The following is a 16325-nucleotide window of genomic DNA, read 5'->3' on the forward strand; positions in this document are numbered from 1 at the left end:
AACAGTAGCCACTGGCAGAGGTGAAAGAGATTCTTGCACTGCTTCTATTGGAATGAGCAGAAGCCTGAAAAACAAGATGCAGGATATTTCAGAGACTGCTGGAAGTCATTGTGATACAAGTAAACACATGGGTTGTGTTAGGGTAGCTAAGAATAGAAAAAGGTGCATGTATACTTGCGTGTACACCAATGCTAGGAGTTTAGTAAATAAATTTGATGAATTTGAGGTATTGCTCAAAACATCAAAGGCAGATATCGTTGGGATATCAGAGACGTGGTGTCACACAGATATAAGGAATGCAGAACTGGAATTTGGGGAGTACAATGTGTATAGAAAGGATAGAAAGGACAGGAGGGGAGGAGGGGTTATGCTATTAGTTAAAAAACACATAAAATCCAAGGAAGTGAAGCCAGTCGACATTGATGGACAGGGCAGTGTCGAGTCAGTTTGGTGTGACATAAGCATAGGTAAATCAAAATTGAGAGTAGGAGTGTGCTATAGGCCTAATGACTCTGATGAGTATAATAAGATACTGTACAGGGAAATAGAATGGGCCAGTAAATCAGAGAGTCTTATAATGGGAGATTTTAATTTCCCAGATATTGACTGGAATTTGTGGGTTGGTCACTCACACACCAGCAGGGCTTTTGTGGATTTATTGGATGATTGTTTTCTACACCAGCATGTTCGGGAGGCAACTAGAGGGAGTAATACTCTTGATCTGATTATCAGTAGTGATTCTTCATGCACAGGAATCTGCAGATAAAGGAACCACTGGGTGGCAGTGATCACAGTGTGCTGAAGTGGGATTTACTCAAGGAGGTAACTACCATCAGAGGTAAAGGGAAGGGTTTTTGCTTTCGTAAAGGCGACTATGATGGTCTGAGACAGTATTTAAATTCTATACAGTGGGACCAACTGATGATGTCACCAACAGCAAATTCAAAATGGGAAGCATTCAAGGAACTAATCTTGGAAGCTACCAGGCTTTACATACCAACCAAGAAATATTGTTCAAGGTTCAGGCCTAAATGGTTGTCAGATGAACTAATGAGACATATGGCAGAAAAGAAAAATGCATGGGATACATACAAATTAATGGGTGACATGGAAGCCTATAATAGATATAAGTTGGTCTGTAACCAAGTCACAAAGGAGATTAGGCAGGCAAAGGCAGATTATGAGAAATCCTTGGCAAAGGATGCAAAGAAAAACAGAAAAGAGTTCTTTACCTATTTAAACTCAAGAAGGAAAGGGATGAATCAGATTGGTCCACTGGATGTTGATGGTTCAACAGTTGAGGATCCAGCTCAGGTGGCTAACAATCTAAACGAGTATTTTGCATCTACATTCACACATGAGGAGTTATTCAGGAAGGGGAATGTTGTAGGTGAAGTAAACATTGGCAGTAAGCTAGAGAATCTGAGAGGAAAGTGGAGGAGAAATTGTTGAGGATAAAAAAGGCACCCGGGGTGGATGGGATCTATCCAGTTATATTAAAGGAGGCAGCAAAGGAAGTAAGCAAACCCCTAGCCATAATTATGAGAGCTTCTTTGGACTCAGGGGAGGTACCCATGGACTGGAGATGTGCAAATGTAACCCCAATTCACAAAGGAGGATCAAAGGCTGACACAAGTAATTATAGACCTGTTAGTTTAACTTCGGTTCCAGGAAAATTAATGGAGGCACTGGTTAAAGAAGCACTGCAGGCTCATCTGGACAAGAATTCAGTTATAGCTCAGACACAGCATGGTTTTGTTAAAGGCAGGTCTTGTCTGACCAATTTGATTGGATACTATGATGTAGTCACAAAAGAACTGGATGCAGGGAATAACTTTGATATTATATATTTGGATCTTAGAAAGGCTTTTGATACTGTTGCACATGGAAGACTGCTGCACAAATTGGAGAAGTGTGGCATTGGAGGTAAATTGCTGCTATGGATAAAGGGATGGTTGAGTGGCAGAAGACAGAGAGTGGTAATCAATGGACACTGCTCAACGTGGACTAATGTTATTAGTGGAGTTCCTCAGGGTTCAGTGTTGGGTCCATTGTTGTTTTCTGTATTTATAAATGATATTGATGATGGTGTATCAGGCTTAATGTCCAAGTTTGCAGATGATACCAAGGTTGGCAGGGTTGTTAAGGACACTAGTGATACTATGCTGCTGCAACAGGATCTGGAAAGGTTGAGCAGATGGGCTGAGAGGTGGCAAATGAAGTTTAACATTGACAAATGTAAAGTACTACATATGGGAAACAGTAACCCCAGATCAACGTATCAACTCTGTGGTACTACGCTGACAGTGGTAGAGAATGAAAAGGACCTGGGGGTAATTGTGCAAGCAGATATGAAGTTCTCTGAGCAGTGCAGACGAGCTGCAAGAGTAGCTCATGGTGTCTTGTCAATGATATACAGGAATTTTTCAAGCAGGGACAGGGATGTAATTATTCCCTTGTATAAGGCATTGTTCAGGCCACACCTTGAGTACTGTATACAGGTCTGGAGGCCTCATTTCAGGAAGGATGTCGAGCTGCTGGAACGAGTACAGAGAAGGGCAACAAGATTGGTGAATGGAACAAAGGGTTGCTCTTACGAAGAAAGGCTTAAGTTTTGCAAATTACAGAGCCTGGAGACTAGGCATCGGCGAGGTGATCTGATAGAGGTGTATAAGGCTTTGAATGGCTTGAGCATGCTCAATGCCGATGGGATTCTTCCTCTGGCTCAGAATAATCACCTGAGAGGGCATAAATTCAAATTGAGGAAGGACGGATGTCGGATAGATGTGCGGAAATTTGCCTTTAGCCAGCGGGCAGTTGGTTTGTGGAATAGACTCCCATCGCTTGTTGTTGAAGTTGATAGCCTAAATAAATTTAAGGCTCAGCTGGACAGGTATTTTGAACGAACGGAGGGGTGAAATGGGAGTAGTGGTTGTTTTCTTTTTTTTTTTTTTTTTTTTTTTTGGCTGATGCTGAATAAGCTTGCTTTCTTGCATCATATGCCTCTGCTAATGCTAATAGATGTGTGAAAGTTTGCCTTTAGCCAGAAGGTAGTTGATTGCTGGAACAGACTTCATTGTTGTGGATGTTAATAGCTTAAATAAATTTAAGGCTGAACTAGACAAACATTTGGAGTAGACAGATGGGTGAAATGGGAAGGGTTTTTTTTTTTTTTGACTGATGCTATATATGCTTGCTTTCTTGCATCATATGATTCAACTAATGCTAACTCACAACATTTATCCATACTGACATCGAATTACCATCCTCATGAATGCAGTGATACGGTGTACCTACATACCTGCCAAGTGGTGGGTTTGTCCACTAGCAAGAGCGGTGACAGCGTCACGTTGCCCAGGAAACAGGTATTCCATGAATTCTGTCCTTTCAGTGTACACTCTAATGTATGCACGAGTGCTAGAGTTAGTTTTTTAGTGAGAGAGAGAGAGAGACTGAGAAGGAGGTGTTTTTTTTTTTTTTTTGGAATAAAAAGTTGTCATAAGTTTATATATTCACGAAAAGAAAATATTGTACAGAATAGTTTCAGTATATTTATATATCTGCTGATTTTAATGTATGCAGAAACAAAGAAATCATTCAGGATATCTTCCAAGCTTGTCAATTGTTCATCTCTTTATTTGTCAATGGAATTGTAATATGTTTGAAATAAGTTTCCTTCTGTGTCTTCATCAGGTATCATTTGAATTGGGCCAGAGATAATTAATTCTCTAAAAAAATTATCATCTCAACTGGAAGCTAGTTACCAGGCATTTATGGAAGTATTTACAGATAGGAAAGGCTATTATGTAGGTTAGTGCAAATGCATCAATTTAACATAGCTATCTACCAAAGTAGTTGAATTAATTAATTACATTGGCATCATTTTGGTTATATCTCATATTGTGAATGCCTTCACAACGAGTTGCCATGGTATTGTACTACCTTGAATAAATAACGCTTCAGCAGTGGAGATAGGAAAGGACATTAAATATGCTCAAGATTAGAATCAAATGCAAACAACAGTATCCTCTAAAAAAAAAAATTTAACAAAGAAGACTGTTAATGCCTTTCTTTAGTTACTCTATTTATGCAACTTATGATGCTTAAAAGATTATTAATTTTATTTTAGAATGTATACATTTATATGCTTTGTATCTATTTTTTTGTGTGCTAAATCTTGTAAATAATATATATCAAAACATACTTTCTTTGTTTTCCTAGAGAAGGTTGCCTTTCTGAATTAAGAAAAAGAGCATTACACAATTAATTAAAATAGATCTTTCTAAAAGACATTCAAGTTCCTTGATTTGTGCACATATAAAGGGGAAATCAGACTGATTTCAGTGATAGGGAAAATCATGGAGGCAATGATCAAGAGTGCAATAGAGGATTTAAATAGAAATGGAATTTTGAAGGAAACATCAGGGTTCTATAAAGGGAGAATCATTTTTAACTAACCTAGTTAGCTATTTTTAGAGAGTCGCTCATGAGCTGGATGTAGGAAATAATTTTGACATTGTTTACTTGGATTTGAGCAAAACATACAGTAATCCATGAGAGGTTTTACTGTATAACATACAGTAACCTCTCGGATGGAACATGTTGGAATCACAGGGCAAATCCTTAGATGAATCTTTGAATGACTGCAGTCCTGGAGTCAGAGGGCTGTCATTAACAGTTATTTTTCAGATTGGGCTAATGTATGAAGTGGAGTTTCCTAAGAATCAGTACTTGACCACTGTTGTTTTTGATTTTCTGAAATGACATCAAAGGGATGTCAAAATTTGCAGATGCTGTTAAGATCAGTAGAGTAGTTAATGAACAGTTCCAATCAGAGCTTCTTCAGGACAACTTAGATAGATTTCAAGAGATGGTCAGAAAATGTGGCTTCTATGTTTTAATGCAGCAGAATGTGAGATCTTACACTTGGGGAATAGCAACTTCAGTATAACTTATACATTTGGAGGAGTTGAACTAAAGAGAGTAAAGGAAGAAAGGAATTTGGGAGTTATGATATGGCCAGACACGAAGTTCTCCTTACAATATAGACCGATGGCAAGGAAGGTCCTTGGTGTCCTATCAAAGATTTATTGAACATTTGCTTGTAGAGATAGAGGTCATGATCTCTCTGTATAAAACAATTGTAAGACTACACGTGGAGTAATGTAGTTAACTATGGAGACTGTATTTTAAAAAAGTATTTTACTTTATCAAATGAAAAAGATATAAATCTTCTTAAAAGGGCATCTACATGAGGAAAGACTTTGAATAAGTGGACTACAGGGCTTGAAAACTGGGCACCTTAGAGGAGACTCACAAGGTGAAATTTTCACTCTTATGATTCCAGAGTAGGAACCATAAATTCAAATTATGGGGAAGTTGTTTAGCAGTGATTATTTTCTTCTTGAAATCTGAAGGGATGCCTGCATAGGCATCGATTTTCAGATGATAACAATCACAAGGAAGTTGTAAATTGGTAAAAGTCTTTGCCTTTTCAGGGACCAGAAAAAACTTTGTTTCAGGTAGTTCCTCTTTGTTCTCAAAAATGAAGGATGCATAATGAACTCAAGGGGTTATATACTGAAGAAAAAAAATTAGGCTATGTTGTTTCTTTATTATCTAAATAGATAACTTTTGAGTGCCCCTCATATGCTGCTCATAGAAATATATTAATTGAGCACTGAGTAGCAATAATAGATATGCATATTTATTAAGTATGTATGCACATATAAAATTAAAGATTCATATACAATAGAGTGTTGAAAATCCAAACCAGCCAGCATGTATGTTTTTTTTTTTTTTTATGCTGGTGCCATAAAACAATTACAGTAAGTGCCGGTTATTGCAATCATGTTTGGGAATTGAATTTTGATTCTATTAGATGGCAATTCTAATCAGCAAAAATTTAATGAATATTATCCAAAGGCTATAAAAATGAAGATAAAAAAAAAACAAATTAACACTTTTATTAGCTTACCAATTAACAAAATTATATGATACATGAAAATTGACAAACAAACTGAATGCTATCCAACTCAACTACTTTTGCAGAAAAGAGAGAGATCTGGCACCAAAGAAACAAAGTTCGAAAAAAGGTGCAGCAAAAAATAAGTAATTATTTTCGTTAAAGGCCTATACACATGTTATTGTGGCTGAAAGTTCCATTTGTTTTGTTACCCATGAATGAAAATATGAAGTACAACTTAGTGTTTTTATTTTTAAACTTACTTTGAAATATTTTTTTAAAGTCTCCAGAGCAGTATTTTTGATAAGTTTGAAAATCCAAACAAATTGGAAGTTTGAACTACCCCCAGTCTGTATATATTACAGAAAAAAAAAAAAAAGTGTATGGGGGGAAAGAGATATGCAATGCATACTTTTTTTTAACCTTTGTTGTTCATATTACTGATTATATATAGTCAATCTTCAAAGAAAGATAATCTTATTTGCCAAATATAAACTTACTTGCAACAATTGATCATATTGTAACCACTGAATATTTCCATGCCAATGATTGCAAAGAAATAATACACAATGAGTAACACTAAGGCAACACTGATGAAGCGGGGAAGGATGATAAATAACGTGCCCAAAACATCTCTATAACGGCGCTTCAACTTGAAAAGTCTGGAAACACGGAGAAAAATGAGTTTTCATGGTTTATATGATTTTAAACATTGACTAATTAATGATTTTATTTTTAATATATCACAAAAACACACAAAAATCATTACAAACCTTAATAATCTGAGAGGCCTAAGAATAATGAGAAAGGCAAAAGGGAAATCAAACTGTTCCGCCACTAAGCCAGCCAGTGCTAACAACGTTACAACAAAGTCATATCTGAAAAACAATTAACAATTATACAAAAATATTGAAAACAAAACTAAACAATAAAACAAAGTTTTGATTTCAAAAGCAGGTCACTTACTGGTAGGGGACTCATCAAATGTACTTTCCTTGATAAAGCCTGTTTGATAAAAATTTAAAAAACAGAACTAATTTTAAATTATTCTGTATTGTGATAATTCAAAGATAACTCACCAGTACTTATTTTGATATATTTTTTTATTTAAATCTATACTTAAAATGTAATTACTATTAGTATTGGCAAATGATGCAAGGAAGCAAGCTTATATCAGCCAAAAAATCTTCCACATCACTTCTCCATCTCCTCTAATAATTTGTCTAATTCTTCCTTAAACTTATTCAATCTACCCATTTCCACAACATCAGATAGAAGTTTGTTCCAACAATCAACTACCCTCTGGTTGAAAGCAAATTTCAGCAAATCAATCCTGCAACCATCTTCTCTCAATTTAAATTTGTGCCCCTTTATGTGTGTTGTCTGAGTTAGACTAGGAATGCCATTAACATTTAGCTTACTCCATTCAGAGCATTAAACACCTCAATCAGATCTTGTAGGTGCCTAGTTTCCAGATACTACAATTTGCAGAACTGAAATTTTTTGATGAATGTACCCTTTTGTTCCCCTTCACTAATCTTCTCTTCTCTTCTCTGCATCCATTCCAACAGATCCACATCCTCCCTAAACTAAAGTCTCTAGACCTGTATGCAACACTCAAGGTGTGGTCTTACCATTGCCTTATATAGAGGAATAATTGCCTCCATATCCATGCTGAAAAAATTATTATATATCATTGACAATACCTTGTGAGCTATCCTAGCAGCCCAACTACGCACAGAGAACTTTGTCTGACTGCACAACCCCCCCCCCCCAGGCCTTTATCATTCTCTACTACTTGCAGTGTTGTACCACACAGTTGGTACGTTAATCTGGGATTACTGCTTTGTAGTTATGTAGTGCTTTGCATTTGTTAATATTTCAAGTACTACTTCTCAGCCCATTTGTCTAATTTATATAGTTTATATTTTGTTATATCTTGTTACAGTAGCATACCTTGATTACTGTTCTTAAACACCCTGCCAAACCTTAGACATTAAGCCAGATATGCCTTCATTAATAAATATGGAAAACAACAGGGCCAGTAGTGAACCTTTGAGGCACTCCCTTAATAACATTATCCAAGAAGTGCAGTGCCTATTGCTAATCACTCTGTCTTCTCCACTCAATCATCCCATTATCTGTAACAATAACTTTTCCCTAATTCGCACACATTTGGTCCTTGAGGTTGTCACAGACATTCTCTCAGATATGCCAGACAAGCTATACTTGCTACCTGGGAGTCTAAAATGCTGATGGAACTGATATTCGGGTGACATTCAAGTCAAGTGGACCCAATTTCGGCGAAGTCCGGTCTGTGACAGCCAAATCCTCTGCATGCATCTTCACAATGGCGGGACTGTTAGTAATCTTGGGTATAACCTCCATGCACAAGCACTGTGGGTGACTACCCACACCACATGGAGGAATGCCACCCCTCTGTGTTACCAGGCAATACTAGGTGGTAGATGACTCTCATCAACCGGTGCAATACCACCACTTTGCTTATTGGAGGCTTGAAGTGGTGGAACCCATGTTTAGTCTCCAGAGCTAAGTTCCGGTCAACCCTCTCCCCATCTCTTCCATCATGCAGTATGACTGATGAATTTTGAGTTTATGATGAACATCAAAGTGAGGTCCAATGTTCCTTACATTTCGAAGGTACAGCACTAAAACAGTGTTTGCAGGCCGGCCGCTAGTTAATACACCTGACCGAACCTATTGGTAACTCTTTAGGAGCATTCCAGATCAGCTAGTGTACAATCTTGCTACCTTTACTCTGCCAGATAGCAACTGGAGGGAGTCTGAGTAGTGTGTATGCGGGGGCATTATCGAGGCCACGTTATGTCAAGGATCTGGATATATTCTTACCATATGTATGCCATATTCAAAAATTTTATTACTTCATACAGCATGTCCCACCCACTTTTTCTTACTATTGAATACACCATGAATTGTCAAACTAATAGAGTACGCTTATCTGCAAAAAGATCTAAACCTCCCAAACATTTCCTAGTTCATTTCACAAATATACATGGTCCAAATTCTAATCTCAACAATGTCCATTTCCACTTGCAGTCTGCCAAACCCCCATGTACTTTTTCTGACAGAATCTCAGTTATCGGTTGATTCAACTACTGCTCATCTCAGTTGCCCAAATTATTCGCTGTATGATTCCTTTTGCCTCAAAGGTGGTACTTGTGCATATGTCTGTTCCGATATTCCCTGTCAGAGACTTGGTAATTTGGAATCTCCTCTCTTTGATTTTCTCTGGCTCAAAATCTCTCTACCTCATTGTGTCCAATTTATCTGTTCTCTCTACTGTTCTCCCAATTTTGCATTTTTGACAGACATTAATCACTTGGAGCTCTTTGACTTCCTCTCTTTGCAACTTGACTTTCTCTAGTCCAACTTTCCTAACAGTGAGGTAATTTTCTTTGGTGATTTTAATGTTCACAACTCCATCTGGCTTACATTTTCTAGTCACACCGACCCAGCTGGTTGAGATGCTGAGGCTTTTGCAATTACTAATAACCTTGCACAGATTGTTAATTTAACCTACAAGAATACTGGACAATCCTAACCATACCACCAACACGCTTGATCTTTTTATCACAAATGCCTTCTAAGTATACAGTCGAAGTGAATGATCCTTTAGGCACCTCAGATCACAACTTGGTATCTTCTCCAATGGAGCCTTTATCTCATGGCTATTCCCAACCTCATGTTGGTTGGCATAACAAGAATGCAAAAAGGGATGACCTGCGAGATTTCTTTTCTTCTTTTCCTTGGTCGGATTACTGTTTCAAACCTTCAGATGTCAACGTTTGCTCAGATTGCGTCAGTGAAATTATTCTTGTAGGAATGGAATCCTTTATTCTATACACGACTTTAAAATCTCATCCTTTATCTAAACCTTGGTTTTCCAAAAAATGTGCTAAGGCTTTCAAGTGAAGAACGTTGCAGATCATAATTGGCTTCTTTCCAATTCTTCAGTTTCATTTTCTGCCTACACCAAAGCTTGTAACACTTGTAAAGCAGTTAATAATCAGTCCAAACTAGATTTTGAACAGGCTAAGAGTAGAAAACTTGCTTCTTGCCCTAATGGTAGCCAAGCATTCTGGTCTCTTGCCAAAGTTATTGGCTGCAACTTTTGCCCATCTCTGCTCCCACACCTGTCAAAACCAGATGGTTCTGTTGTTACTTCAGCCAAGGATAAAGCTGAGCTGGTAGCATCCCATTTTTCTTCCAATTCATGTATTAATGATCTTTGTAAAACACCTCCTGCCATTCCCAGCATGCTCCATTCAATGCCTCCTGTGGTCTTCCATCAAAAGGATGTCAGAAGGATTTTGACGAAATTTGATGCTCAGAAAGCCCAAGGTCCTGATGGTATTTCTCCACTTGTTCTCAAAACCTGTGCTCCAGAACTTACTTACTCCTGTTCTTTGCTGCCTTTTTTCACTTTCTTATTCGAAAGATGTTTTTCCTTCTGCTTGGAAATTTGCTAATATCCAGCCAGTTCCTAAAAAGGGTGACAAATTCCTCCCATCCAATTATCATCCCATTGCAATCACTTCTACTCTTTCTAAAGTAATGGAGAAACCAATTAACTGCCAACTTATAAACTACCTAGAAACCTTCTTTCTGATCAACGATTTCCAGTATGGATTATGTCAGTGTCAATCCACTGGTGATATTCTGGCTTATGTTACCCATTTATGGACAAATTCAATGGAAAAGTTTGGTGAAACACAAGCAGTTGCTCTTGACATCTCAAAGGCTTTCGACTGTGTTTTCCATCTTATGGTTTTCCAACTGTTTTTTGTAATTGGTTACCCAGTTTTCTCTCTAATCACTCACTGAGGATGATGGTAGATGGCTCTCTGTCTTCTAACTTCACCAGTAATGCTGGTGTCCCCCACTCTTTTCCTCTTGTATATTAATGACCTTCTTCCATTGACTGGAAATCTTATCCATAGTTTTGCTGATGATAGCACATTGCATTCCACTTTCCAGTTTGAGAAACCTTGCCCTGCTCAATCAGCTTCAACTTCTCGAATATCCACTTCCAATTCCTTAAATGATGATCTCCAGGTAATTCTCCAGTGGGGCAAAGACAACTTAGTTGATTTCAATCCATCTAAAACTCAGTCTTGTCTTAAATCTCGCAAAAAAGGATTCTTCTGCTCCTATGCTTATCTTTGGTGACACTACGAGTTCTTGGCAAGATGATATATTTTTTTGGGGATTAACCTGACTTCTAATCTCTCTTGGCACAAGCACATTAAAAATATTACTTCTTCTGCTTCTAAAAAATGTAGTTTTCTCTTTTGCTCTCAGCGTTAATTTTCTTCCAAACAGCTGTTCACTCTGCACAAATCACAAATCTGCCCTACCGTGGAATATTGTTCGCACATCTTGGACAGTGCCCCCCAAACCTCTCTCAGGCTTCTAGATTCCATTCAGAAGGGGGCAGTTAGGTTAATAAATGACTCTTCTCTAACAGAGAAGTCATTTATTAACTGTCGCTCTCTCATAGATGTACTGTTTCTGCTGCATGCCTTTTCTACAGATACTTCCATCGGAATTGTTCTTCTGAATTGGCTTCTATAATTCCCACTCTCTCTTTCAAAAACAGTCCGAACACGTGCTGCCATCAGCCAACATCCATTTACTGTCCAACTTCAAACTCACAGAACTAACTTTTCACCTTTCCCGTTTATTCATTCAACTGCCATTTTCTGGAACAAAATTCCCTCATACGTATTTCCTGAAAATTAGTCTTCAGAAGTTCAAGTCTAATGTTAACAAATATCTTTTTTCGTCTTCTCAACCTCCAACCCAAGCACGATATTAAGTACTATAGGTTCTAATACCTCACATGTTGGGGTTTTCATTAAAAAAAAAAAAATCCAATCAGACTGGTCAGACAAGATCGCTCCTTAGTAAAGCCATGCTGTGATTGCCATCTAACTGCATTCCTTTCAAGGTGGTCCTGCATTACTTCTTTAATCAGACTCCATTATTTTACCTGGGATAGAAGTCAAGCTTTTTTTCTGTAATTATTCACTTCACTCTTAAGTTTCAGTTAATACCGAGAAAGTTAAAATCCCCCATTATAAGCCATTTGAATTTATTGGTCCATTCAATTTTCCTGTATAGTTGTTCATTATACTCACACAGTTGTTTTGCATCTACTCTCATTTTTGCACTGGCTTTCCAATGTCAGTTGGATGCACTTTCTTAGATGCTATATGCTTCTTAACCAAGAGCATATCCCTCACCTCCATCATGTTTATGGGTTTAGGGCTCTTGGACCATGGATGGCAGGTATATCGAATTGCTAATGGTTTAGCTAGGAGGGTAGAATTCATTTTGTTATTTTAATATTTGTTTAAATCCAAGGAAAGTGTTAGTAAAGAAACATCCTACATGCATATATTGAGGTAATTCCTCTCTTTATTTTGAAAATTGATTAATAACATAGGACGTAACGAGCCCTGGTACTCTTTCATTTACTACATAAGGTTCTAAAGGATCAGTAAAATGAATGTGGAGATGAATGTGTTTTTACTGGAGCAGACACAAGAACTAGCAATTGTATTGTCAGTTAAATTAAACACTTACAGTACTCTACGATAGACAACTGACACGAGTGGCAGAATATAAGCACACACAACTCCTACCACTCAGTAGTATAATTACTATATAAGGCCAGATTTCTATTTATTACTTGAAAAATGACAATGCAAAATACACTTTAACATGTTTTTTTATTTATTCTAGTGATTATACTCTTTGGAACAAATATAATAAAAACTGGAAAATGATCCAAGTTCAACTGCTACAACAAATTTTAAGAAAAGCAGAAATTAATATAAATAATAAAATAAATCTACAAACCACAAATCATATAACTAATTTTAAGGGGAGTATACTTAACATTTGGATAATATGTCTGCATACTCCTCTTGATACAGAGAACATTTAAGCATGATGGGTTACTATAACTCTCATGGCCACAAGTATTAAGTATAAAGCTGACAAAAGATTTCTATTCACATTATTATGCTAAAATATAGTTTTCTAATAAATGTGGGGAAGGAGAAATTTAATGAATGTAACAGCTTACTTGTTCCAGTTTGAACTGAAATATTTACAAATTCCAAGACCAACAATCTTCAATGTAACTTCAACAGCATAGACTGTGAAAAAAAAAAAAAATATATATATATATATATACTTTAAGATCTTTCAATTCTTTGTGATATCATTGCCTTTAATGTGATTATCCCACACAACAAACAAATAAAAGAATCACAGAAATATGTTAAATGGATAGAACATTCTTGTCCTTTCATTTCTATTCTAGACTGTAAGATATGTTTTACTTTTAATATGGTCTTACAAGGTATGGCAATAAAGATCCCATGCTGGTGCTGGTGCAGTTATGTTCGATGAGTTTGAAAATAAACAAAAGTAGTATGTTGTAGTTAAAACTTCCTCCAACAGATGGTAGTACAGAGATTGTCCAATAGGCTAACACATTGCAAGTAGAAACCAGTTTCATTAGTAATTCCATGTTATTATTTTGCAAGGAAGCAACAAATGAATATCAAAGTTTGCTTTAAACTGGGAAAAGCTGCAACAAAAACTTAAGAAATGTTAAAAACTGTTTATGGTGATGAAACATTAAGCCGTACCAGTGTGTTTCAATGGTATAATTAGTTCTAAGACAGATGTGGGGATGTTTGTGATGATCCAAGATTTGGATGTCTATCAATCTCTCAAAATGAGAATGGAGTTGCAAAGTTTGGGAAATTGTGACAAGAGATTATCATTTGATCCTCAGAATGATGGCTGATGAGTTGGATATGAATAAGGAGATGATTTGTCAAATTCTGCATGAAGATTTAGGGAAATGGAAGGTCTGTGCAAAATTTGTGCTGCACAGCCTCACTGCTGAATAGAAGTAATAAATCGTTGTTTCTGCTAATCATGCAAAGTTCATCCAGACTTGTCAAGACAATCCTAATTTCCTAGACTATAATGTCACTGAAGTTGGTTGTTTCAGTAAGACCCAGAGATGAAGCATCAGAGTATGCAGTGGATTTAAAAATCATCACCAAGGTCCAAAATGTTTTGTTTACAGAAGTCCAGGTTTCTCAACAAGCAGCGTAGCAGTAGTAGTAGTGGTGGTGGTGGCGGCATGTGATGAAAGAAAGCAAGTGTATGAGCTTATGCAGCATCAGCCAAAAAAAAAAAAAAAAAAAAAAAAGGAAAAAAAAATTTACAAAACAATTCCCTCTAAACATTTGTCCAGTTCCTCCTTAATTTTATTTAACCTATCAACTTCCACACGCCAGATGGAAGTTTGTTCCAGCAATTAACCACCCACCTATTCTACCTCTGTCTCCTCAATTTAAATTTATGCCCCCTTAGGTTCGTAATCTGAAGAAGTGGAAGAATCCCATCAGAATTCAGCATGCTCAACCCATTCTTTTTTTTTTTTAGGTTTGTAATCTGAACAAGTGTAAGAATCCCATCAGAATTCAGCATGCTCAACCCATTCAAGACCTTATACACCTCAATCAGATCACCTCACTGGTGCCTAGTCTCCAGCCACTGCAATTTGCAGAACTTAAGCCTCTCTTGGTAAGAGGATCCCTTCATTCCCCTCACCAATCTTGTTGCCCTTCTCTGTACACGCTCAAGGATATCTACATCCTTCCTAAAATGAGGCCTCCAGACCTGTACACCGTACTCAAGGCGTGGCCTGACCATTGCCTTATACAAAAGGGACAATCACCCCCTTTTCCCTGTTAGCAAAATTCCTGTATATCATTGACAAAACCTTGACCTGCCCTGGCAGCCTGTCTGCATTGCTCAGAAAACTTTATATCTGACTGCACAATTACTCTCGGGTCTTTTTCATTTTCCACCACCTTAAGTTTAGTACCACACAGTTGGTACGTTTCTCTGGGGTTACTTCTACCCATATGCACTACTTTTCATTTGTCAATGTTAAATTTCAGTTGCCACTTCTCAGCCCATCTACCCAAATTTTCTAGATCCTGTTGAAGTAGCACACTCCAATTACTGTCATTAACAACCCTGCCAACCTTTGTATCATCTGCAAACTTTGACACTAAGTCTGATATATCTTCATCAATATCATTGATAAATATACAAAACAACAGTGGACCCAACACCTAACCCTGTGGGACTCCACTAATAACATTAGTCCACGAAGAGCAGCACCCATTGATTATCACCCTCTGTCTTCTCACCTATCCTTTTATCCATTGTATTACCCTTAATACCATTCTGCTCCAATTTGTACAGTAGTCTTCCATGCGCAACAGTGTCAAAAGCTTTCCTGAAATCCAAGTACAGTCAGTCCTCGTATAACATGTTTGCACTACACGAATTCGATCATACACGATTTATAAATAGGGGAACGATATCTTATATAACACGAACCGAATTCGCTTAAGCACGATTCGTCTTTGTGTTTACAAGAAATGGCAGTCGAACGCAGAATCACCCCAACCGAACGCAACACGATAGGAATGAAGAGAAGATTCTGAAAATGTATTTATGTTTTTTTATATCAGTGAAGGGGAAACACATTTCACTATAATAAGGTAAAAACCAACACAATTCCAGCTATCGGTATAATCGCAAATGCAATTAGATGGAGTTTACTACCAGTTTATAACAGATTCCACTAGCAGAAACGCAACTGGAAATTGTTTTTATTGTTTTATGGTAGTAACCCCTAGAAATGTACTTTAGTAAAATGTGAGGTGTTAATAGTGTATCTCTGCCTTTACGGTGTTGTTTATTCAGTTACTACACGCGCACAGCTTTGTTTATGTGTATCAAGCATGCCTAGTTTTGTAATTGTTCTTTATTCCCTACAAATGAGTAAAATACTTAAAAGGTGTGAAAAGGAACCGTCCTGGTGAAGACACTGCAGATTCAGAGAGAAAAAGAAACAAAATATCGATAAACAGAGGTGGACTGGATCAAAAATTCTTACCAGGGAAAATTTATAGTGGCCTCGTACTATGGTTTATGGCCAAAATCACACCAGCCTCCGGCCCACCGGGGTTTCCCCGGTAAGGCTTATGGTCAGTCCACTTCTGTCGATAGAGAAAAAATATGAAATTGTGAAACGCTAAATGAAAGACCATGTGATATAGCATGTGCTACAGAACTAAATGAGCTAATGCTGAGAATTACAAAGAATGCAGAGAAAATAAAAACAACTTTCATAGCAGGAACAACTCAAAGGGTAATTAAAATCCATTAGATTAAGACACAAAGAATTGGAAGAGGTGGAACGGCTGTC

General features: G+C 37.2%; 1 protein-coding gene across 1 annotated transcript in view; it reads right to left on the bottom strand.

Moving 5' to 3' along the window:
- Positions 1–16325, bottom strand: part of LOC150085996 (two pore channel protein 1-like) — a 312161-nt gene that overhangs the window by 63321 nt on the left and 232515 nt on the right. Inside the window, exons 17-19 of the mRNA XM_090374763.1 lie at positions 13101–13173; positions 6739–6843; positions 6466–6627 (exon numbers count right to left, since the gene is read on the bottom strand). Of these exons, the coding sequence (XP_090230889.1) occupies positions 6466–6627; positions 6739–6843; positions 13101–13173 (340 nt within the window). The remainder of the gene's footprint in view (positions 1–6465; positions 6628–6738; positions 6844–13100; positions 13174–16325) is intronic.

Source organism: Mastigoproctus giganteus, chromosome 5, assembly GCF_048544385.1.
Source record: "Mastigoproctus giganteus isolate SK-2022 chromosome 5, ASM4854438v1, whole genome shotgun sequence".
In the NCBI taxonomy this organism is placed as follows: Eukaryota; Metazoa; Arthropoda; class Arachnida; order Uropygi; family Thelyphonidae; genus Mastigoproctus; species Mastigoproctus giganteus.